This window comes from Acartia tonsa, chromosome 8 (assembly GCF_053477335.1).
Source record: "Acartia tonsa isolate MP-2025a chromosome 8, ASM5347733v1, whole genome shotgun sequence".
In the NCBI taxonomy this organism is placed as follows: Eukaryota; Metazoa; Arthropoda; class Copepoda; order Calanoida; family Acartiidae; genus Acartia; species Acartia tonsa.
Genome location: NC_137267.1, coordinates 5,036,093 through 5,060,196, shown reverse-complemented (window position 1 = coordinate 5,060,196; position 24,104 = coordinate 5,036,093). Strand labels below are relative to the sequence as shown.

General features: G+C 29.8%; 5 protein-coding genes and 1 long non-coding RNA gene across 6 annotated transcripts in view; 4 read left to right on the top strand and 2 right to left on the bottom strand.

The window, feature by feature from the left end:
* LOC145325860 (uncharacterized) overlaps window positions 1-24,104 on the top strand; it is a 270,432-nt gene that overhangs the window by 133,609 nt on the left and 112,719 nt on the right. The window lies entirely within an intron of this gene.
* LOC145325372 (uncharacterized) lies at window positions 1,845-4,933 on the top strand. Its single transcript, XM_080168371.1, has 7 exons — window positions 1,845-1,966; window positions 2,553-2,636; window positions 3,547-3,678; window positions 3,775-3,835; window positions 3,915-3,975; window positions 4,072-4,437; window positions 4,505-4,933. Exons 1-7 carry the CDS (start codon window positions 1,856-1,858, stop codon window positions 4,812-4,814), a joined length of 1,125 nt encoding a protein of 374 aa, XP_080024497.1. The 5' UTR covers window positions 1,845-1,855; the 3' UTR covers window positions 4,815-4,933.
* On the bottom strand, window positions 5,053-9,242 carry LOC145325371 (uncharacterized). The gene is made up of 11 exons (XM_080168370.1): window positions 9,105-9,242; window positions 8,726-8,815; window positions 8,326-8,428; window positions 7,877-7,931; window positions 7,143-7,540; window positions 6,876-6,952; window positions 6,667-6,747; window positions 6,361-6,453; window positions 5,928-6,034; window positions 5,745-5,830; window positions 5,053-5,534 (listed from the first exon to the last, which is right to left on the bottom strand). Exons 1-11 carry the CDS (start codon window positions 9,149-9,151, stop codon window positions 5,499-5,501), a joined length of 1,173 nt encoding a protein of 390 aa, XP_080024496.1. The 5' UTR covers window positions 9,152-9,242; the 3' UTR covers window positions 5,053-5,498.
* On the top strand, window positions 12,824-15,155 carry LOC145325494 (uncharacterized). Its single transcript, XM_080168477.1, has 4 exons — window positions 12,824-12,831; window positions 13,803-13,948; window positions 14,029-14,227; window positions 14,331-15,155. Exons 1-4 carry the CDS (start codon window positions 12,824-12,826, stop codon window positions 15,019-15,021), a joined length of 1,044 nt encoding a protein of 347 aa, XP_080024603.1. The 3' UTR covers window positions 15,022-15,155.
* Window positions 16,094-17,042, top strand: LOC145325370 (gamma-aminobutyric acid receptor subunit beta-like). The gene is made up of 3 exons (XM_080168369.1): window positions 16,094-16,219; window positions 16,469-16,556; window positions 16,643-17,042. Exons 1-3 carry the CDS (start codon window positions 16,130-16,132, stop codon window positions 16,993-16,995), a joined length of 531 nt encoding a protein of 176 aa, XP_080024495.1. The 5' UTR covers window positions 16,094-16,129; the 3' UTR covers window positions 16,996-17,042.
* LOC145325859 (uncharacterized) lies at window positions 17,522-23,623 on the bottom strand. The gene is made up of 9 exons (XM_080168826.1): window positions 23,523-23,623; window positions 22,790-22,941; window positions 22,186-22,269; window positions 21,583-21,716; window positions 20,795-20,860; window positions 20,031-20,125; window positions 19,014-19,126; window positions 18,787-18,833; window positions 17,522-17,896 (listed from the first exon to the last, which is right to left on the bottom strand). The coding sequence occupies exons 2-9, from the start codon at window positions 22,885-22,887 to the stop codon at window positions 17,841-17,843; spliced, it is 693 nt and encodes a 230-aa protein (XP_080024952.1). The 5' UTR covers window positions 22,888-22,941; window positions 23,523-23,623; the 3' UTR covers window positions 17,522-17,840.

Here is a 24,104-nt window from a genome sequence, read left to right as displayed (position 1 = left end):
ATATGCACTAAAAAAAATATTGTTTTGCACATAAATGTTTTATTATAATAACAATAATAAATACATTCATTCTTAAATATTGTATTCTCCTTAACTAATAACAATAGCAATCTTTAATAATTCATTTAATAATTCTTTATAATACATTAGAAATCCTTAATTATTAAGTAGTAAGTTGTGTGTGCATGTGTGAGTAAAAGGTCTTTTAAAATGTTCCTTAATTTTCAAGGGGAAGTGGGCAAGTGCATCATCTATTCCACCATTAGAGAAATATACTTGACTGAAAATAAATTTTAAAAAAGAAAGGAGGGTGGGATGGAGCATCAACCCTTTAGGCTAAAGAATTTTGAGGCTAATAGTGAAGCCACAGGTACTAAATAAAATTAGACAGTAAGAAAATAAAATCGGCAATTGAAAAATAATTGAATTAAATACATTGAAAAACCAACAATATATCCTATAATATAAAGTAATAAAATAAAGATCTCAGAGAATTCTGCACTGAATCCATTAAACTAGAGAAGTTGTATAAATATTGTAGAAGCTATGAGCGGAGCAACTAGTTTCTTTAAAACTAATTATCTTTTAACCAAGTTAATTAAAAAAGTGGGAATATAGTTTTTTGGTTTGTTTGTAGCCTTTAAAGAAATGTTACAAAAATATTTCAAAGACAGAATTACTCAATGACGACCTTAAAATTCATTTCCCAATAGAATATTGCACATTAATACACATATAAATATTTCAAGTGATTAATTTTGATCATTATTAGACCACACAAAATTTTTGGAGGACAAATTAAGATTTATTTGATTAAAATTATTTTCTTCAAGGGACAATCAAATATTCTAATTTATAAAGTATTTGTAAAAAAACTATTTTTTTTATAATATTTTATATTTTTTGGTGGGTTGGGGGTGTCCCACCCCCCAAGAAAATAGCTTAAAACCATCCCAGGACAGGTAGGTATATTCCCTGAAGAGTAGAGCCCAATTGGTTCAGTGGTTACTGAGATCTTAAGCTTCAGACAGACAGACAGACATCATACAACTTTGTATAATAGATAGGTTTTTAATCATTTTTTAGTCCAAATCTAAAATAATAATATTTTATACAATTTTTAAATATTTTAAAATCTTAAAAATATGTGCTGCTTATCAAATGTTCTTTTACTCTTAAAAAATGGAAACATATACATTAGACTTTCTAATTAAATTTGAATCCATTCCTTAACATTGAATATGAAGTTGCCCTGACCTTGTTAATAATTAATTTTCTTTCATTAATTATTGATTGAAAATGGCTTTCCTATTTCTCACTCTTTTTCTTGGTCTTTCCACTTAATTATCATACAATACAATATATGTATATACATATGCAAAATTGAGTATTAGGTGTTAATAATTCCTTTTTCTTGTTATCCCTTTCTTGTAACTTTTAGCATATGTTATTTTTTTGTGGTTATACATAATATCCAAAGTTTGAATCTGTTTTGCAGGATATAGTTCAACTAGTTTTCCACCCATTTTCTCTTTTTCTTTATTGTCTGTTTAAAACTTCTATTAATCATGTTAATTATTTATTGATAACTTATTAACCAGTATAGTTTTAAAGGAGAAATTAATTGGTCTAGTGAATTTTGATTTTTTATACATTGATATGATTGTTTAGTATTTAAATTGTTTTCATGAAATAGAGACAATTCAATAGACAATATATTTGTTATTTTAATTTTTCAGTCATAAATCAAAACAAGAAATTCTGTTTCATATCACTTTTTATAAACTTTTTATACATAACCACGAAAATTTAAAATTTATGTATTTAATAAAAAATTTAGGTAAAATGTGTGATTATGTATAATAATTTGAATAACTCTTTCTATGATGAAGGAGTAAGAAATAACAAAAATGAACATAGTTACAACAATGATCTTACATTCAAATCTATCAGGCTGGAATCACCAGTAAGTATTTACTTAAAAATTATTCTAAATATGGTCCAAATTTTAAATTTAATCTAAGGGATCTATAGGAATATCATAAGGGCCAACAAATTGATCCCCAATGATAATTAACAAAATTATTGCTTCTATAGATTACAATTTTTGGTTGAAACATTTGGATCAAGTTAATGAACCAACCAATAAAATGAAATAAAAGTCCAATGAATATAAATATTAAACCAATGAATATAAAATATTATTAAAAATTCGGTCACAGGAGCCTTTTAAAGATTTCTGGAGACTTGGAGGATCACTTGATTACTTGAACACCTGTATTCAATATAAGGATATTTTATTATTTTGGTAACATAAATTGCTTTGTTTAAATAGAAAAAAAATATTTTTGCTCCTTACCCGGATGACCCTGCCAGGTTTGCTGGTATCCTGTGCCCGCCAGGATGGAGATATTCATAAATTGCCAACTCTCAGTTATGTGTCCTACCCATATTTTAAAAGTCACTCAAGAATGGCCCTCTATCTTTCACGCTAAGAAAGTGATAAAAAAATCGTTAAGGTTTCATATGAATTTGAGTGCATTATATTGCAGAGAAAATCTGCTGGCTCAAGGTGGACTACAGAAACAGTGGATGGCATTCATTACAACAGATGGAAACAGAGAGTTAATATAGAGGTGAGAATATGCATCTTTTAAAGAAAATTCGGATCAAGTTAAACAGTGTGTGACAATACTCTGTTTTGGCATACTCCGCATTCCTTGTTGAAATATTGGCATACTCTGCTTTACTTGTCAAAATATTGGTCTGCTTTGCTTTACTTGATGAAGTATTGGCATGCTTTTCTTAACTTGTAAAATTTTTAATCAACATATGGATATACTAGCGGCTACGCCTCCTAGAGGCCTCTAGGGGCACTTATGGGATGATAAAATATTTGTGTACTTTGCCTTACTTGACAAAATGTGTTTGGCACACTCTGCATAAATTCAACCTAAAACTAGTTATTTTATCTAACACAAAAGGTATAAAATTTATCACTTTAACAATCTATAGTTATAATTATTTAATGCTATTCATGATCATACACTTTCATTAAGTAATTTTTTCTGTACTAAACCTTATTTTATACATTAACAGTGTTGAAAATAAATTATTAGCTTAATAGTCCTAAATTATATATTTCTTTTATACATAATAATTAATATTCTGTATTACTTATGCAAGTAAATTAAATGTGGACAAAAGATTCATGACATAAAAATTTTACGGTTTTTATTGTAGATTAATTAATAGATATAATGACCATTTAAAGTACCTTGTGTGTCTGTTGTAATAATATTTTACCTATTATAAGGAAAATTTTAGAACACATTTAATAGATTTTAAAACTATTCATTTAAAGAAAAATTTCAGTTTTATAATTTTCACCTGTGATCTTCTTAAAGCCAGTCTGTCTGTCTAAATGCTCTTTTCTATTTAATACTGTAAACTACACTCAACTTGATTTGCTTTGCTATTCAATCGACATTAATTTACTTGTTTCTATAATAGTAGTTCTAACAAGAATATTTTTTACCTATTTAGCCAGATGACCTACCAGCAGTAAGGAAACCTGAAGCCAGAAAGGAAAGAAATGATCTTGGCTCCTCCAGACCTTTTGATGAGAGTCAGAAGTTGGATGATGGAGATGAAGGGTCATGTCTTCAATATTTGAAGGTTAAAGATGAACAATTTCATAAAAAAACATTAATTAGGAATTCATTACTAAAAAGTTTAAAATCTCTTATTTATGATACTATATTCAAAATTCAGGAAAACTTCCATTATTATCTTTGCTCACTTATTCTGATAATTGCTTTGGTTATTGCAACAGGTAAGAAAATGAGAAATTAATAGAAAAATAGAAATCTATCTTCATAAAAGAGAACTAATATTGTCACATGTTATTTTAGTATTACTCATTAGATGTCATAATCCCAAGAAAGAGAAACAACAAGTCAGATTTACTGTAAGGTAAATTGAAAAAGTTTCATATTAGGTTCCACACTTTCAATCAATTTTATGCTTATTTAATTAAATATTAAAAGTATTTGTATTTTACTTTTTTAGATCAATATCTGGAACAACTTCTTTATCCCCTCCTAATGGTGACTCTCTAAATAGTAATTTGTCAGCTCAGTCTTTCATTGAATCTACTCTAGCAACTTTTGTAACTACTGTACTACCTTCTGTGTCAAGCACTGTGAGTTCAACAACAACAAGAGAGAGTACTACCACAATTAAACCAACAACCACAGCTGTAACTTCTTCAACTACGTCAACATCCTCAACAACTGGTACATCTACTACAATTACAACATCTTTTAAAACTACTACTACTTCAGAGACAACTACGACAATAACAACAACTACTACTACAATATCAACATCAAACTTAAAGACATCAACTCCATTCTCTCCCTTCCTGAGTGACAGGTCAGTATTATAAAAAGAATTTATTAGCTAGTTTTGAATAGATTTAAATGTACATTATCCTATTTAGTGAACAAACAACAAGAGAGGACTACTTTCCATTTTTTCGGAATAGAAGACAAGTCAATGCAAATACAAATAAAGAAAACATGACAAAAGATGACTTGTATAATGTAACATCAAACAAAAAACTAGAAGATGACTCTATTGGTAATCTAAATCTAAATGACAATGAATCTAAATCAGATGACGAGGACAGTAACCTGTTGACAGATACTTGTATACTTCCCCTTGTAGCTGTTATTCTTTCTTCAGTAGCTCTTGCTATAACTCTAATTATTGTTCTTATAACTCTAGTCAATATCATTACATCTGAATAAATTTGTTTACACTTCTTTTCACTAAATTTTTAAAAGTTTAAGAACATGTTACAAATTACACTCATTTATTTATCTGACATATACCTTCAACTTAATTTTTAAAATTTTATACTCTATATAACTCCAATTTATACTTTACATTTATTTTTTATTTTTTATTTTTGACTTTATTTTTCATAACTTTCTTAACTGCCTATAAAGCATGTATTATTGTACTGATTTACATGATCAATAAACCTATTTTTAGAAATGTATTCTTAATTTTAAATATACAGAAAGAGGGTAGTATAGATTACACAATTTTACTACAAATATTTGATTAATACATTAATCACAGAGATCTAATGCCCAGTTTACAAATAACTTTTAAAGGTCGACCGATCTTTTCTGTAGGTCAACCTAAACAAGTACAACCCAAAAATACCTTTATAAAATCGGTCAACCTAAAGCTTCTATAGGTCGACCTTTGTCTTTTGTTAACAGGGCCTAAATGTATTTTTAAAAAAAAACCATTTTATTTGTGAGTATGATAACATGTTCAGATTTAGAAAAATCAAAGTACAAAAAAAAGTGAAATAATTTAGCAAGAAACCATTTTAAAATTAAAACTTAATTTTGAAAATCTTATATTGAATCAATTTATGTTTGTTAGGGAGATTCAATCAGACACTCCCTCTGTATGGATCATATGAAGGAATCTAGCTGAATTGGCTGGGAGCACTGAAATAAATTGGAAATAAGAAAGGGCTGTTTTTTTTTAAAGTAGGAAGATTGGACAAAGAGTAGCCCTTGCAGGTATTAAGTAAAAGATAAAGAACTAACACCCCACCTTTTTAAAATATATTTCCAAAAACACTTATACATATTATTTTTAAAAACTTAATTAAAGTTAATTTAATTGAAGCTAAAAATAGAATATTACTCTTATACCTGTGAGTAAGAAGGTGGTCTAGGCTCCATGAAAAGGTCTTTGTAGGCTGGAGGGAAGTCAGTTTTAGAAGACCGGTGGAAAAACACTAAAATAGTAATTGAGTTATTGATTTTTGAAATTTTTACAGATTAAATCAACTTATATTTAAGATTTTGGCCCTTTATTCATAATGTAAAACTTACTGTCCGGATTAGATCCAAGTCCATTTCTTCTGTAGACACAAGTTGAACAGGTGCAAAGGAGTTCACCCTCATTAGGCAATCTTCTTGGCTCTAAACTCTTTTGACCCCTGAAAAGATTTCTGCTATAGTCCTTTTTGTAGCAATGCCTCATAAGGGGTGATTAGTTTTTTTTGTCACAGTAAAATTTCTCCTATTTCTAGCCCCTGTTGGGAGTTCTAACTATTCAGGGCCAATTGCCTAAACCTGCAGGGCAATCACCTAACCTAAAAAAAACTATAAAAAGCTACTGTGAAAATATGATGAATCGTTCCTTAAAATGCATTGCCATGAAAGAAATACCCAAAATTTCTTCTTGAATGTAATTGAGGTAGATAATTTTGGTAAATTTTGCAATAATTAATTTCATTTTATGTTTTTAAAACTATATATATACCCATGATTTATCATCCTGTAGTTTCTGCCAAGTGGTCCAGGTACTGTAACCATTTCAATTTTGATGACAGTAGTAGTTGTCCATCCCTGTGTTACACATATTTTATATTTCTTAGATTAAGTTTAAATTTAAATACTTTTGAAAAGCTTGTAGAGCTATCATGTACTTAAGAATTATAATTAGAATTCCAATACAAATGACACATAATCTTATATTATCCAAATCCACTCATTTGTTTACTTTTTTGATATTTTCTTTGCATCATCTGTCAAAATGATTTTAATCAATATAAAATATTCCTGTGTTCTGCTATTAAATTCAACTTTGCAATCTTTCAGCTCAGGCTGTTGATTTCCAGTGTCCTCTGAATCCATTATTCCTCCAGTCCTGTTGATAATGATAAAACTCTTCATCAAGTTTTTATTTTCACCAGAAAAAATTGAAAATTTGAAAAATATGCTTATGTTATTTCACATAACAAATTATCGATCTCTTTGTATAGAAAAAACAATTACCAGACTACGATGATGTAGATTGTAGCAAATACAAAGTAACCACAGAAATAGGCATTTGCTGAAGTATCCTTTCTTTTCTGAAAAATATCATAACAATGTTTTAACTTGTAAACTTTAACAAAGCACAATATACAAGTTTCCAGAAGCCAGAATCTAAGTAGAGGTTCAATAAAGTTTCTTAATAGTCATAATACATTAAGATATTAGACTGGGGTTACCTTAATAAATTTATTTTGTGATATATTTTTTTTGTTATTTAAATGTTACCTTGTTTTTCCTAGTTTCACCACTACATTTTGGTGTAACATTCTCATTCTCCTCTGTGACAAGATTCTCTGTTTCCAATTCACCAGACAACTCTAAACTTCTTTTAAGTAACAGAAAGCTTACTGCTTCATCCAGTGTTAAACTTTCATTGTTATTCTTCTGATGGCTTAGAAGGACAGCTATTGGGTCAATTTCCTGCTTTTGGTGTTTTGATGATCTATTATAGTCAACATTAGTTGTGAGATTGTCATTTTCTTGTTTAGTGTTTGTCCCAGTTACAAGAGCTTTGATTTTATCAAAATAGTCCCCAAGTACATTAGAAGCCTCAGTGGTTGGAATATCCATGAGAGTTTGATCTGATATTTGAACAGTAAAGCTGGCATTTTGTTCAGTAGCCTCTATTATAAAAAAATAATTGTTGTAAGCATTACAAAAAGTGATAAGAATGAATGAATTTGAGTAAAGAACAACTGTTTTGCCCCGATTGAGATTTTTGAGATCTTAAATCGCGCAGCCAATCATCCTGTACTCTCTGTTCGACGGAGGAAAACACAGATAGTTCACGAATCTCTTTATTTTGAGATGAAAACTGTAACTCTAGAGGGGGGGTCTCTGGAGGAATTGTCGTCTTCTCTGATTTATCAGGGTAAGGATTAAGAGGTTTGGGAATTTTCATTTAGTACTTGACCCAAATACTCAAGGTATGCTTCCCTGCGGCGATACAACAACCATACCTGTTTCAGAACTGGTTTTGTTTCCTCTCAAACCCAAGTTATTGTTTGTAGCATTCTAAATATACAGAAAAACAGTTTTTAGTAATTATCCTAATACAAAGTAAAAGGATGTTATTAACCACTGGAATAATATAGTTCTCCTTTTCAGTAAAGCTTCTTATAGATCCAGGGAAGGTTTGTAATATTAGAGTAAAATACTAGAGAGAAAAAAGGGTTAACTAACTGTATCTCCCCCTCGCACTGTCCTTGTGCCGCCTTTCTATTGGGTCATCAAAAAACAACCAATGGTGTGGTGTGTATTAACCAGCCAAGTAGCAGGAAATAATTTGGTAGCAGACGAATAAGAGAAACTGCCCAATTGTTTTCTTTTTGAAACCAAAATTGAAAGTTAGGGTTCATTTACCCTTCTCTAAAGTGCCCTGAGGAGCGTAGATACTATTTGAACCTACCTTTATAACAAAGCAGAAAAACATGTAGCACAATGTGAGACAACACCAGTGTACACAAAGTACTGCAAGATAATTCTTTCCATTTTTCTTGGGTCTTCTTGGCCTGTAATAGTTAACATTTATTGAATTAGCATCAACAATTAGATGGGTAAGTTAGATAAGTGATAAATAAATCAATGAAAAAAACCGAGAAATGACAGGTGCTTTCCTCAAAGTATCCATGAAGCACTGGAACCCCACCCCCTTATTTTTTTTTATAATAAATTGAATTAAAGGAGGTGTAGTTTTTTCTTTTTATCGAACTCAGCGCAGACTTTACCTATCCCAGTAGTGCTACACAGAACCCAATCTGACCGGAAGAAATAATTTCCATATAATAAGAATTTTTTTATGAACTTACGGTGGATTTAGTTCTTTTTCCAGGACCATGGCCATTCTGGCAACCCTGGTTCTTTTATCTCCAGGTGGGCAGTCATCAGTGTAATTTATACTGAAATTTTGTATATGTATTTTTTATACACATCTACCTGGCAAAATTAAGGGGGTTGGATACATTAGTCATCAAAACCTATGTTAAATCATTAAGAGCATATTATTAGATAGTTTAAAGACAAGTACCAACAAACATTAATCATGTAGCCGCTATAAGGATACAGTACCCTATGTTTTTTAGCCTCTAATTAAAAAATCATGTTTATAAAACTTTGGGTACCAGTATGATTTACAGTCCACTGTACCCTTCCTCTCTGGTGTATGATACAATCAGATAAACAATTTACCTTGTACTGGTAGTACGTATACTTTCTCCTGGGGTGATTTGGCTCATTTTTCTGCGGATTCTCTTATCCTTACATTTATTTATATCTAACAAAAAGGCAAAAAGAGCTTATTCTTCGCACAAATTTTTATAGAAATTGTAAAAAATCTAAAAAAGTATGGAAGTTTTATCTGAGGCTAACTTATTTTAACTGAGAATTTAGATGATTTCATAAAATATTTTGTTTAAGAGAATTTTATGAAAATATTAAGAGAGAATGCAGGGAGGAGACATTGAGCTGTTTATCATACTAGTCCCCAAAGTTTTCTTATTCATTGGCTTATTAAGTTTGGGGACTTTTATTAAATTCATTAACTTTAGTTTCCACACGTTCCAAGCACTAATTGTAACCTACAGAATTTTTTTGTGTGTGGCAGCATTTAAAAGTACATCAAAATCGACCATTGTCTTATTCCTTTATATCCCTGGAGATAGAGTGCAGGATAGAGAGAGAGAGAGAGCTTTGTTTAAAATCTCAATTTCTCTGTGTATATATTGTTCTCTGCTATCATGTATTAAAATGTTATGCTGTTATGCACTGGAATTTTATATCCATGACAACCCTAGTATAAAACATTTACATACTTACAAAATTAAATATAATAAAGGATCTATTTTAATTTGGAATTTATCAGAGATCTAAATTGATGTACTTTCCCTAATATTGATACATGAAATATACCCTGCTGTAAATATCTATGAGTGGTTGAAACGTTTGGACATTCAATCTCATAAATCAACCAATCACAGGGTGTATATTATACCATATAAAGGTGATTAACAATTTAAATACTTGACAAGAAACTTTTATTTATTCCATAATACACTGTTTGATATTTTTAAATATTATATTATAAAATCTAATATTATTTATCTATACTTTTAATAAGATAGCCATTCATATTTTATCTTTACAATAAGTAATACGTAAAAATAGATTTATTATTACTTAGACCAGTTATAAAATCATATTGAACCCTGTTAACCCATCACCTCCACTCTATACTTGGTGAAATAAATGAACTATAAGTATATACATATTAGCAACCTGAATTGACGTCAATTTTTCCACAGTCTTAATATCTACATATATTCATTATCCATTTATATAAAGCTTAAAATAAATTAATATTAACCTTTTGTATTATAATTGATATTCTTTAATGATATGTGTAATGACGAGGATAATGTTGTCAATTAATCAGAAAATAATGTTCATTATGGAAGGTCTGTGTATCAAGTTTAATTTTCAATCCTTGTAAAAAAGTAATAGGATCTGTTTGTCTGTCTGTACCAAAGGATCTCTGTAACTGCTCAACTGATATGGTTCTTCTTTAATCTTAAATTTAATCTAAAAAATGTTTTTTTACTTTTTCTTTTTCAAACTAAATTCTCCCCCCTCAATTGTCCATAGTGGCCTCTTTTGGCAAAGCCTCTTGTATAAAGTATGATTTGAAAACTTATTTCTGATTTATTTTGCTTTTACTCAAATGGAAAAGCAAAAGTTTTGAGCTCAATGGGCCAAATTATGTAAAATTTTCTAGGGTTACCCATGCTAACCTAAGAAATATTATAGGATTATCACAAATATTTATATATCTAATAACAAAATACACAGACAGTCCTTTTTAATTATTTTACATTCTTTTATATTATACTAATTCATATCCTTTCATAATAAGCTGTTAATGGTAAGTAAGAAAATTATTAAAAAAGAAACTATTGAAAAAAACTGTATTTCAAAAACTTTGGACAGTGCAAGTTTTGAGCCAACCAATCAAAATTCAATAAAAGTAGACAAAGTTCACAAGGGAATGTGTTTATAAAACTTTGGGTACCAGTATTATTTAGAGTCATAAGTCCACTCCCTACCTGTAGGCTACTGTCTGACAGTCTTGGGCATAGATGGTTCAAGTCTATGTCTGAAGGTCAAACATTCATTATCATTCTATATACATATGTACATGTTTTAAAATCTAGAAACATTAAAAAAATAACTTTTAAACTTCCTTTGAAAAAACCATTTATTCTCTTTGAATTCCAATAGTTATGGTCTTCAGTACAATAGAAGCTGTCTAATCATGAAGACTTCTGTGTTAATTCTATTGATAGGCATTGCTCTGTTTGAATTTTTAACAAACATTCAGGCAACCACCATAACTACAGCTTACAAGATTAGAAAACCAGCTGCAGTTCAGGGTAATAAGCTTTTAAGCATTAACAACATCATGAATTCAAAAGAGGTAGTTTCATGATATACATTTAAACTTAAATTTAGTGATCCAGTTATAATTCATCAATAACAACCTTAGATTATATTCAATAGAATTTTTCTCTAATTTGGTTTCCAACATTTTAAGACTTGATAATCTTACTCTTGTGATATGTATGTACATAATTGTAAGAATTTTATTTTAGATTGTAACAAAAAACCACCACCACCCACCAAATCTAAAGGTTATTTCAATAATTTTAACAAAAGAAGACTAAAATCATCTTTAATTATAGCTCAGTGGACCAAAGATGTACAAGTAGAATTAGGGGGGGGGGGGGATGGTATTGGGTGATTAACCCCTCCAAAGAAAATTGCAGTTTTTTAAAATGAATTAAATTTCCCTCCCCACCTTAATTTTTTGGTTTTTACCCAAATTAAAAAAATAATTTAGGGGTGCTAATTTCCTAACTCCCCCCTATGTAATTTTACCCCCAGGTAAAATATTTAGGCATAAATTCTTTTATTTACCCCCCTGTTGAGATTTTTACATGGTGATTCCTTTAGTAGTTAGGTACGATTTAGAAAGCGTAGCAACTCCATAATCATTACCAAAAAGTCCGTACGTCCATTTTAAACATGTTGATTTTTTTACTTTTTTAACAACAAATTTTTATGTGATCTAATCATTGGATTGATTTGATTTTTGGTATATTGATTCCTGGGAAAACAAAGTATATTGTAATAAGCGAAGGAACTTTATAATCAAGTCCTAAAAATGTAAGTATGTCCATAAACATTATCCTGCATCGAGCAGTTTTTTAACAAATATACTTACAATTTTGCTGTGACTCTTATACATTTATATTCTGATTATTCAGTTCTGACACTATACAAGTGTTAATGTCCGTTTGTCCTACCGTGCCAGTGCTTCGCTTTTATGGATGTTGTCATCCTTGTTTAATTTCAGATACTGAGTTGGATTATACATTGAACATAAGCACAACTTCATCAATCAAAGATTTTACATTTTGCTTTAGGTTGGATTTATACTTTTAGTATAGTCATTATCCTAATAGAAAAGTAACAACATGTTTGCCTGTCTGTAGCTAACAACTGTACTGATATGGTTCTCTTTTATAGAAAAACTCCAGTGAAGATTAATCACAATTTTTGACAGGGTATAACCTCCAACCTCACAAAAAACCGTCCCTGGAAAAAATCTTATCCCCCCCCAAAAATTTTTTTTTCATTTTTCTTTTTATAACTAAAATTTAAAGTAGAGGGTCGTCTTACCCTCCTACCCCCTCCCCCTTCCCTCAAGTAGCCCATATGGGCCTATAGTTGCAAAGCTGCTAGATTTAAAGTAAAGAAATTACATATGTGTTTTAACCAGGGACTGGTTATAAAAACAAATTATTCTACTGAAATGTTTACTTAGGTTTAATCAGGAGTCATTCTTGTCACAAATGATAGGGTAAGTTTATTTTATAGAGTAATACTTTTTAAATAGTGATATTAAAGTTTTCTAATCCTTAGTGTATTTTCAAAGTTATCATATGTCATTGTTCTCTATACATTTCCACACCAGAATTTAATTCAATTAACAACAACATTACAGCAAAATATTACTAAAAGTAAATGAATGGACTGAAAGAATTAATTAAAAGAGTATGTGAAGAATAGCCACTGTCCCCTCCCTCCATCCAACGGCAGACAAAATTAATTATAAAATACTTTGCTACTAAAATTATATTTTGATTTCAGCATCAAGCAACTGTCAGCTATAGAAAGAGGAGTACTAGGTCCGGAGATACAGTTCTTTCAAATTGAACCTATAGATGAGGACTTTAAATATTTCATGGTTAGAGTTCATCATATTCAAGTAAGATTCAATTTATATTAACTAGTCCCCTAGAGTCTAGGGGGGGGAGTGGGAGGGTCATTTTTTGGGAAAGGGCAGTCTACAACCCCCTATTTTAAGTTTAGTTTTTGAAAAAAAATAGAGACAGACACATATCCTGTTACTTTTTTTGACACCCAAAAAAACCTATCCTATTCTAGCCATAAACTAATAGACAAAAAATATATATTACCAAAATATGCGTATATTATAACTGAAATAATTTCTTAGTTTTTATTGCTGAAAGCTGAAATGAAACCTTTCAAATGGCATAGTGTTTGTACAGCAGTGGGTAAATATTTTTAATCATTATGAATAAAGGATGATAAAAAGTTAAAATATCAGGTGAATTAAAAAAACAATACTGTATAACATTAATTTTTTAATTGTTACAGATCTACAAAACAATGTGGCTACTATTGTCAGGAACACATTGATAACATAATATTATTGGTTATTTAATAATCCTAAAATTTTCTTTCTCAAATATAGAGATTAAAGTTTAAAAATTTATAAACAAGGTATGTTATCCAAATTTAATTAAGAAATGGAGTGGTCAAATTTAAGAAAGGAGCTCCTTTTCTCAGAAATGTTACAGCTTTTGAACTGGACCCAAGTTATGGAATACAAGTTGGTATTTTGAAGTCTGGAAGGGTATCAGATTTACAGATTTGGGATTATGTTTTTACAGGTACAATACATAAAGTAATATTAAAAAGATATGATTTTTATGTTCAAAGCATTTACAAAAACTATTTATTGATGATTCAGATGATCAGATGATTCAATGGACAACCTGTAATAATCAGGAGGCAGAAGGAAATATATTTTCATGGTCCTCAAACTTTAATGTGACATCTAGCAATGTAGGTTATAGAGAACTTGGTACTGGCTTATTTTGTTTGCCAGAGACCCTTGGCCTAACAGTGCTATCAAAACAAAGTTACACTGAAGGAATTATCTCTTGCAAGTATGTAACTTTAACTGTTGTTTTTCAACATTTTCTGCACTCTTATCAAGAAAAATATATCTAATATTTAAATTTAATTAAAGAATTTTTTAAAATGATTTAGGCAGCTCAAGGCAAATGTTCATGCTTACACTACATCATTAAAAAATACAGACATAAGAACTGGTAAAGGACTATTAAGTGGTAATTATGAATTATGGGCTGGTTATTCAGATAAACTTGATGAAAATAACTATATTTCTCCAGATGGACTTAACATTAATGAAACTCAACTTACATGGAGATGGGGAGAGCCTAATGGTGAAAATCTTGAGAATTGTGTAGCAATGCAGGGTCCAAACACCCAAAACACCCAAATAATTGATAAGATGTGTATGGAAAAGTTGTTTGTCACATGTGAAGTAACGGAAAGTTTGGTGTTTTACATTCACAACATTAAAAGTATATTTCCTCAATACAATGAAATGCGTTTTGTGCTTGAAGAATCTAGCCCATCACCTCTTATGTTTCATGGCTTTGATGGTTCAAGAGTTGGAAAAATAAAAAATACCTGGTACCTCATTTCAGCTGAAGGAGTAAAATTGCTTTCCAGACGGGATTTTGGTTTTCCTTTGGGACACAAGAAATGGAGCAAATGTGATGGGTCAGAGGTTGAACTATTGTTCAATGCATGCAATGATCATGAATTTGGATGTGGTGATGGATCTTGTGTTTCAATGTACAAAAGATGTGATCAACAGATAGATTGCACAGGTATATATCAAAAATATAAAATCAAAATAAATGGCAATTAAAGAAAAAAAAACAATTTGGGTTTATAATAATTTTTCCACAATAAAATATAAAAACAAAATATTATACATGTTCATTTAGATTCTTTTTAGATGAATTAGATGAAAAGTCCTGCTCAATGATTATAAAATATGATAATTACAACAGAGATGTCCCAACTCTAAACAACTCAGAATTATTCAATTTAAACCTCAAGTAATTACCATAATTACAGATTGAATTATATTTTGTTTGGTTAATGTATTCTCATAATTTAAATCTAAAATTCAAATATTGCAAATCTAATTGCTTTGTATTTGTAGATTCAATATCCATGTTCTGACACAACTAGAGGCTTATAATTCAAGATTTATGCTAAAATTTGGAATTCAGTCTGATTGGACTGATAAAAGGCTGAAATTTAAAAATCTAGATCCAAATTCAAGGATTGATTTTTTTATATTATTTATAATAATTAGGATTTGCTTCTAATGTTTAATTTTCAACAATATACCAAACATATGAAATTGATTAATTGTCCACTATTAACAAGTAACTTCCATTAAATACATTTTTCAATTGTCTTTTTTGATTGATCTTGTTTAAAAAAAACAAAAAAATCATTTCTGACTACAGAAATCAGATATCATTTGAAGAATGGTATGATAAACTTTGGGTTCCAGATCTGGTGATCAAAAACACAGAGAACACTGTACATACAATGTACATAGAACAAGAAATGCAAAGTATTGTTCATGCTCAACTAATATCACCAAACAAGTCCTTTTCTGCTGATCTAGAACACATTTTGTTTGATTTTATCTATGAAGGAAAAGATATTGTTTTAGACAAGGAGAATGAATACACTCAAATGCTTCTGTGTATCTTTAATTGGAAGCACTACCCATTTGACACCCAAGTAAAGAATTTATTTTCTCTTATATCAGCCAAAAATACCTTATGAAATTAAATTAAAATACAATCATCCAAATAGATCAAGTAAAATAACTTTTTTAGTTTAATTAAAAAACAATTTACAGTTAAAGAATGAAAATATTCAAATTAATTTTCTTATATATTTTGTTTTAGATTTGCTCTATAGATTTCTATATTGCAAATGGAAATGATGATATGAATGTCAGTCTTGATATAAAAAATGATGCTACTTCATACTCAACTTTTGACATCAAACTAAAAGGATTTGAAAAAACACTTCTCAAGGTAATTACTAAAATAGTATATAATAATAGTTATTTCTTGCATTGTATTATAAACAGCTTTCCGCGGATATAAAATATATTATATGATGCTAGACATAGTTTTTTTTGTATGGATGAGAACCGGTTCAAATCCACCTGATTTTAATTGGTTTCGAATGAATACAAGAATAGTCTTTGTATAATTCTCATACTTAACTGCTCAATTATTGAAAATTACAATTAAATCTCTAAAGCCCAACATTCTTTTTAGGGAAGATCTTCTTATAGCATACAGTTGAAAATGAAAAGGAACCTGAATCCCATTCTGCTAAACACAATCTTGCCCACTTTTACTCTAGGTAAGATTTTAGTGTACCATCTTGTAATAACACTTCAGATGTATCAAAATTGACATGTTATTCTATTTTACTATTTATTTATTTAGTTTTAATCAATCAACTGACCAACTACTTTATTGGTGACATGTTTGAGGGTATCATTGGTATCAATGCAACTGTTCTAATGACTCTTGCCTCTCTCTTTATTGATGTGTTCAACTCTCTGCCACCCACTAATTACATCAAGAGGATTGATATCTGGATGATTGTCACCTTTCTCTATCCCATAATAGTGATTGCTGTCCACACAGTAGTTCATATTATGCAAACATCCAACAAGTATTCTAAGAGAGTAAAGAAGCTTAGCATGATGTTCAACAAAGTTGGTCTACCAACAATCTTTGCAATCTTCACCATTGTCTTTTTTGTTGATGGTCTAAATCATTATAATTCTGTTTAAAAACTTAAAAGCTAAAAGCTTGTCTGCATTTAATCTAGCACTAACATTAAGAGATATAAGTTTTCCGGAATTTTAATGTAGGGAGTAGATTTGAAATCTGCATCAAATTTTAAGGATTTTTTATAAAATTCGTTTTTTGTATAATTCTTTATCTAAAAGCGGAAATACAAATTAAGTTAATTAATTTTGGCATCTGTGATTGGTGGATTTAAAAAATCTGCGCTCTGATTGGATGTCGTACATCATTCAACCAATTAGAGCGCAGGTAGTTTAAAATCCACCTATCCTATTGGTCAAAATTAATTAACTTAAAATGTATTTTCGCTTTTAGATAAAGAATTTTACAAAAAACGAATTTTATAAAAAATCCTTAAAATTTGATGCAGATTTCAAATCTACTCCCTACATTAAAATTCCGGAAAACTTATATCTCTTAACTAACATGTCAATTTATTGCAATAATATTTCAAATAAAATTCATTTTTATTAAATTCACTATGAACTATGGGTTTATACTAATAATATTAAGGTTTTAATTAACATATTATTATAAAACTAAATAACACAATCTAAAATGTTGATATTATAACATAATGCAAAGTATTTGGAAGACATAATACACAATTACATTATAAGTGCACTACATAATTAACAATTTACTACAAATTTTTGAGCATTTATCTTTGTTTGAATTCTATATCTCTTTATAAAAAAAATAGTATTCTATTTTTTTATAATAAGATATAGGCATATATTTAACATAAATTAACAATATATTCCTTTTTTTCACTTTTAATGAAATTTCACTAACTTATTTTCACATTGGTGTTAAATGTAATTTTTTTTCAATACATTAATTGTCTTGATAATCTTTCTCGGAACCGCGGCGATTTTTCTGATCCTGAAATGAAATTACTAAATTAGTTGGTAATAATAGAATAAACAAGGATGACAACATCCATAAGTAGCAAAGCTCAAAAATCATGGAAGAACATCCAGAATGAACTATAGAGTATTTAAACACAAAATAAAAATTTATATAAAATCACGAAACCTTTCATGATTTATAATGTGAAAATCTAGGAATCGATACAGCACTATAACTAATAAGTAAATCTTAATGAAACTTTGTGGAATTATGTAAACTGTAAACTTATTCAATCCCTGAAAATTTCAGCCATCTATCTGGACTGGAGTTGAAAAAAAGCTTGAACACTTAAAAAACTAGGAATCGATCTAGCACCCCAACCAATAAGCAAATCTCACCAAAACTTTATAGAAGTGTGCAGAATTTGAATTTATTTGATCCTTGAAAATTTTAGACTTCTATCTTTAATAGGAATCGAGAAAATCATGAAAACTTAAAAATCTAGGAATCGATCTAGCACCCCAATTAATTGACATATCTCAATGAAACTTAGTGAAAATATGAAAAATGATAACTTATTTAATCACTAAAAATTTCAGCTGTCTATCTAGCCGAGTAAATCACGTTTCCCCCAAAACGTTTCAGACATACATACAGACGGACATTTCAAATTATAGAGTAGCTTCGCTACTAAAAAGATAGTAAACTAAGTAGATCAAATAATAAGATTAAAACTATATTTAAAAAATGCAGGGGACATGATTTAGCAAATTATTTCAATAATAATTGAAAATTTGGATATTTTTGTGGGATAATTTTGGCCTAAAACTTGTTTTGTGTTCTAACTCAAGGGAAGTAGGTAAGAAGAGAAATTAGATTTGTTTGTCAGAATCTTGGTCCCCAGTCTCTGGAAAATGTCTTACCTACTTGACCAGGTGTGTAGACAAAGTCATCACTTTCAGCAGACAAACTAAAATATCAAAATATTAAGCAATATGTTGAAACAAACTTTTTATCCAAATTCTATCTGCTTTATCAACTAATGATCTGTCAATTAATACAGAAATAGAAAAAAAACCTTCCCATCTTACTCCAAGAAACATTTTTTTAGGATAATTAAAAAAAATAATTACTACATTTATTGATATACCTGATTGTAGCAACCCCTGTAAGGCTGGAATAGTTTCCATGTAGATCCTCAAGTCCAGGTATAGAAACTGGAGGTCTGGCAACAACTTGAGCAGGATCATTGCCCTTTGCATCCTAAAACAAAGAAATTATTTTTAGATAATGTAGCATTAAAAATCAGAATAGTTATTTTACACAGCTTTCTCTGGATATTAGAATTAAAAAAAATTATACATGATTTTTCAGTATGCAGAGAACCGGTTCTAATCCAATGGAAAAAAATCCTCGTTTCAAAGCCATATTGGAAAATTGATTATATTTTACTCATTTAATCCTGCTCAGGGGAAAAGGCTCGTGATTCTGACAAACAATTATAAGTTGAAATTTCCACAACCCCATTCCCTTATTTCTCCCCCTTCTTACCCACTTCCCTTCAGTTACATAAAAGCAAGTTTTTCGCCAACAAAATATTTAACTTTCGGCAATTTCAAATGGAATTAATCGGCTGAATAGTAGCCCCTGGTCCTGCTATTCCTCATCAATTATAATTTTAAAAGAAACCTATTGAGATTTTTTTTATCAGTAATTGATAATTTACTTGTAAGCATCATTAATTTTATTTACTTTACCCAATCTTTCTAACTTAGGTATTTCTTTTTTAATAGTAGATAAAGTTCGAAGTTTTGCATTTTATGAATAACATGTAGAATTCTAGTATTATCTGATTTAGCTAGTATACTGTGTACATATGCCTACCAACAGTTCATTACTTTTAAAACTTATGTAGTTTGAAATTCCCAATCTTAACAAGATCACTGCCATCTAGCTATACAAGATGCGTAGATTTCATATCTGACAACTTGAAAATCCAAAAAACTAATTTTTGAAAACATTCAGTTTAAAAATTTCAAGTTCAAATTTCATCCCCTAGGAGCTTATACTTATCCATGACAAGAAAAAAACAAAAATTGGTACTTGAATATGATATGAATGAGGTTGGGAATTTAAAATCAAATTCTTACAGTAATGAACTGATTACCTTTAGTTGAATAAGTCTTCTTCTCATTTCTGACATGAGCCTTGTGTTAAGAGTTCTGGTAGATGGCTGTTTGAAAGGTTGATTTGAGGAACTCTATATGTTAATGGATACCATTATCATATCAATTTGTTAGGTTGAAAAACTTTCTAAACATTAAATTGTAAAAAGGCTATATTGCATGGAATGCAGTAAGATAAAATAAGATTTGCAGAACTCTAGTTAATAATGTATATCATGTATCATGAAATTGATTGCTAGGTGGTTATATTGATAACCAGCAGTATGATACATATTTAAAAAAGATAAGATTTTTGTGTTTAACCTTTCAGTATGTCCAACATTTTAAAATTAATCAAGTTTTTAAATTAATATCTTTTTTAACTATACCTTTAGAAATAATATTATTTTATAACTTAAATATTAATATTTAAAATATCAGGACATTGGTAGGGGCTTGTAAAATAGCTTTGATAATTAGTTGTTGATTTAATGATCTTCAAAATCTTATAGAATTAAGATGATATACTTTGTTTTATTGCAACTACTTTGAATCCTTTAAGTAGAAACACAATTATTTTGTTGTTGTAGTAATCAACGATATCAATGGGTATATTATTACTTGGATCTTGCACCAGATTTTTATGACCATTAATAAAGTAAAACATAAAGCGGGCCAAATTAACAATTTCTCTCTTTACCCCATCCCCTCCTATTGGATGAACAATATGGCCAATAAATGAGTTGCATATTATGATATCCTTCCTGTTGTTGTTCCATGTGTAAACTGTTAAGTTGATCATCAACACTTATTGCTCTTCTTGGAGTTACACCTACAAAATTTATAATTTTAAATAAATTATTCCTTATTACCTGAAAAAAACTTTTTTATAATTTAGGCAAAGTCCAAAAATCCACTTATGGCTTATTCAAACCTCTAAATACTGTGTGGAGAATTATGACGTATAAATAGAATTATTCTGTTGTTTAAATTGATATTTAAATTAATAAGTTAGGGAGGGGACTTTGGACTGTAAATTACATTGGTACTCATATTTTATAACCAAGTTATTTTATTCAAAAGCTCAAGAACTTTTGGTACTTATATTTTGGTACATATTGAATGTTGATTGTTTATAAACTAGTTTTCTCCAAACTTTTCAACCAATACCAATACATCTACAGAAGGGGTAATTTATAATCGTTGGATGCGTTTGTTATTTTATCAAAACCTCTTGGGGCACTTGAGAAGGGGAGAGTCGAATTTATTATTTTAGATTTTAATAGAAAAAGTAAAAAAAAAAATTTTTTTTTGGGGGGGGTAATTTTTTCTAGAGGCGATTTATCTTAGAAGGGCAGTGTTACCCTCCCCCAAAATAGTTGTATCCCTTCCCAGGACCTATGAGAAGGTTAGCGAGATCATTTGGTACAAACAAACAGAGAGACAGACACACACACACAGGATTGGATTATACCTTAAGATTCCTGTTATTTATTTAAATCTTAACTATTGCAAATCTATTTATAATTATAAAAAAACCCCATAAATCCATACCTCCATTGAAAAGGCGAGTGGAGCTTCTGCCATCCCTGACATTGTCAGCAAATGTGAGCTGATGTGGCCGGTCAAACTGGCGGCAGCTCTCAGAGGCTCGCCTATCAAATGGACTTATTCTCTCTCGATTTATTCTGAAAAAAATAAGAAATCTCAACATGAAAGTAAAACCATTTATTTACCATTTTATCCTTTTAGGGACAACCAGCCCTTTGATTGAATTTTATTGTCTGTAAGTCCTAACTGCATGTTAATGAGTTGTATCTATATGTTGGTTAAAGCAATCCCCCTACACTTCCTTATTCATCAGATATTTCAGTAGTAGGCAAATACCTCAGGTTTTGTTTGAAAATAATTACAGGGATAAGACAATGGCCGATTAATTGATTTACATCCCCAATGATAATACACATAATTACCCCTTCTGTAGATTACAATTAGTGGTTGAAACGTTGGAAACTCAACTTAATGAACCAACCAATCAAATTCAATTCAAAAATTCCCCAAAGTTGTTAAGCCAACGAATAAGAAAATGTTATTATTAAACTTTGGGGACTAGTATAATAAACAGCCTAATGTCCACTAACTCTCTGAAATATTTACCTAAAAGAAGAAGATCTAGGACCAAAAACATCTCTTTCCCTGCTACTTCTACTGCTGCTATGTCTAGGACTGGATACATATCTTCTAAAATTATGCATTGTATTATTTTTTAAAATTTTATAATGTTGTGATAAGTGCTATTTAACAAGGATGACAATATCTATATAAGTGTCGCTCTAAAATCAGTCAGTAAGACAAACTGGGTAAATGCAGAATACTGTCATAAGACACACTTACAAGTTAGGACATGATTAAAGAAATTTTTTGCTTAAAATATTGTACCTTGTTGTTCTACGAATCATTGTTCCAAAATCATATAAAAAGAATAATTATATCATAAACAATTGTTGTCAAAAGAGTAAAAAAATCTTAATTTAAACAGACTTTTTGAAACGATTATACAGTTTAAAAATCTTACCCAACTGTTATAGGAATCATTATGCAAAGTTTAAAATCAATAAGACAATTTTAATATGCCTAACTTGATAATATGAGTATCTGTTACAACTCCTTATTATAGAAAAGCTCTGCTTAAAAAGTATTTTAATCATTAACAATTCTATTAAAGAAGAAACCTACATACACATTTCTTTATTTTTGGTACCTGTTTGGTATGGGTGTAGGTGTACTATTATCCGACCCACTCCGACCACTACTCCCCCGTCGCGAGTCCATCTTCACATTAAACTCATTGTTGGCCATGATGGATCTACTGTTTGTCTGCTGTAGCACGTGGGTATGCCGCGGTTCCGCGCACTGTAAAGCAGCAATCAATCAATACTCATTTACTACAGTTAGTTAGTTATGATATTATTTTGGTAATTTCTGCTTTTGCAACGTCCAACCCAGGTTATAAAAGTACCAAATATATTGAAATGTATCTACTTTAAAAATCTTGTGCTAATCTGTTAAATGGTAAAACTGAAAAGAAAAGGAGAGTACAACTCTTTGCTTTTGGATTTTATACGGGTAGATTTATATTACGGTTGAATTAATCTACATCAATTTCTTTCCCTAATATTTACAAGTTATTGATAAGAATTGGAAGGATTTATATATACCTTTTATCATTCAGACAAAAAATGTATAAATTAGATGGAAAACCTAGACAACTATCTGGTTCTAGTGGTGCGGACTTTTTTGTCTGCTAGCAAATTGCTTTCTGATCTTTTGTGGTAACTTGGCTGTGTAAATTTTTTATTTGCTCATGGCTTATATTTAGATTCCCAATTGAAAGTTGGTACCCCATAAACATTAAGTTATTTCACCCCTGCCTATCAAATCATTTACTTTAGTATTTGGGTATATTTTTTTCTAACTAATTTTTAAAATGTTACCCGTCATGCATCTGATCTATATACTGTTGATCCAAAGAATCCAAATCTGTTTCTCTCTCTTTGTAGGTATGCTTCTGTACTGTGGTATTTAGCTTCAGCTAAGCTCTTAACATAAAAAGGCTTAAGACTTGCTTAACATAGCTATCCTAAACAACTAGGAAAAGGGATATTTTGACAGGGGAAAATTGCCATCAATTTAGGTTACTAAAATGGACCTCATTAGTTGTTCAGATCGTAGGAGAGAAAGGGATGGGATGAAGGGGGTGGACGGTGAGTACCGTTTTCTTAGCCCGCTGCGAGTTTTACTCTATTTGCTTCACATGAAATCTAGTGTAAGATCCAAGTAATAATAAATCCATTTGGATATAAAATACACTTGAATATTATGACAGGGGAAAAATTGACGTCAATTTAGTTTGCTAGCATGGACATCATTTATTGGTGAATTTGTTCATCCAGAGGAGAAAATTGAGGAGAGGATGTAGTAAAGGGAATGGATGGTTAGTACCGTTATTTTAGCCAGATACAATTTTCACTACCTACCTTTCTTAGTTTCTGAGCCAGAAAGCACATCATAACAGA

Excerpts from the sequence above, each read along its gene's own strand:
- LOC145325372 (XM_080168371.1), top strand. The coding sequence starts at position 1,856 with ATGTATAATAATTTGAATAACTCTTTCTATGATGAAGGAGTAAGAAAT. Across the intron at positions 3,679-3,774 it reads CATGTCTTCAATATTTGAAG|GAAAACTTCCATTATTATCT; the intron begins GTTAAAGATGAA and ends TTCAAAATTCAG. Across the intron at positions 3,836-3,914 it reads TGCTTTGGTTATTGCAACAG|TATTACTCATTAGATGTCAT; the intron begins GTAAGAAAATGA and ends ATGTTATTTTAG.
- LOC145325371 (XM_080168370.1), bottom strand. The coding sequence starts at position 9,151 with ATGAGCCAAATCACCCCAGGAGAAAGTATACGTACTACCAGTACAAG. Across the intron at positions 6,748-6,875 it reads ATCTACATCATCGTAGTCTG|GACTGGAGGAATAATGGATT; the intron begins GTAATTGTTTTT and ends CATTATCAACAG. Across the intron at positions 6,035-6,360 it reads TACAGGATGATAAATCATGG|GGGTCAAAAGAGTTTAGAGC; the intron begins GTATATATATAG and ends AAATCTTTTCAG.
- LOC145325494 (XM_080168477.1), top strand. Across the intron at positions 13,949-14,028 it reads TTGGGATTATGTTTTTACAG|ATGATCAGATGATTCAATGG; the intron begins GTACAATACATA and ends TTGATGATTCAG. Across the intron at positions 14,228-14,330 it reads GAAGGAATTATCTCTTGCAA|GCAGCTCAAGGCAAATGTTC; the intron begins GTATGTAACTTT and ends AAAATGATTTAG.
- LOC145325370 (XM_080168369.1), top strand. The coding sequence starts at position 16,130 with ATGAATGTCAGTCTTGATATAAAAAATGATGCTACTTCATACTCAACT. Across the intron at positions 16,220-16,468 it reads TTGAAAAAACACTTCTCAAG|GGAAGATCTTCTTATAGCAT; the intron begins GTAATTACTAAA and ends CATTCTTTTTAG. Across the intron at positions 16,557-16,642 it reads CTTGCCCACTTTTACTCTAG|TTTTAATCAATCAACTGACC; the intron begins GTAAGATTTTAG and ends TTATTTATTTAG.
- LOC145325859 (XM_080168826.1), bottom strand. The coding sequence starts at position 22,887 with ATGGCCAACAATGAGTTTAATGTGAAGATGGACTCGCGACGGGGGAGT. Across the intron at positions 22,270-22,789 it reads CCTACACCCATACCAAACAG|AAGATATGTATCCAGTCCTA; the intron begins GTACCAAAAATA and ends GCATAATTTTAG. Across the intron at positions 19,127-20,030 it reads GAAGACTTATTCAACTAAAG|GATGCAAAGGGCAATGATCC; the intron begins GTAATCAGTTCA and ends TCTTTGTTTTAG.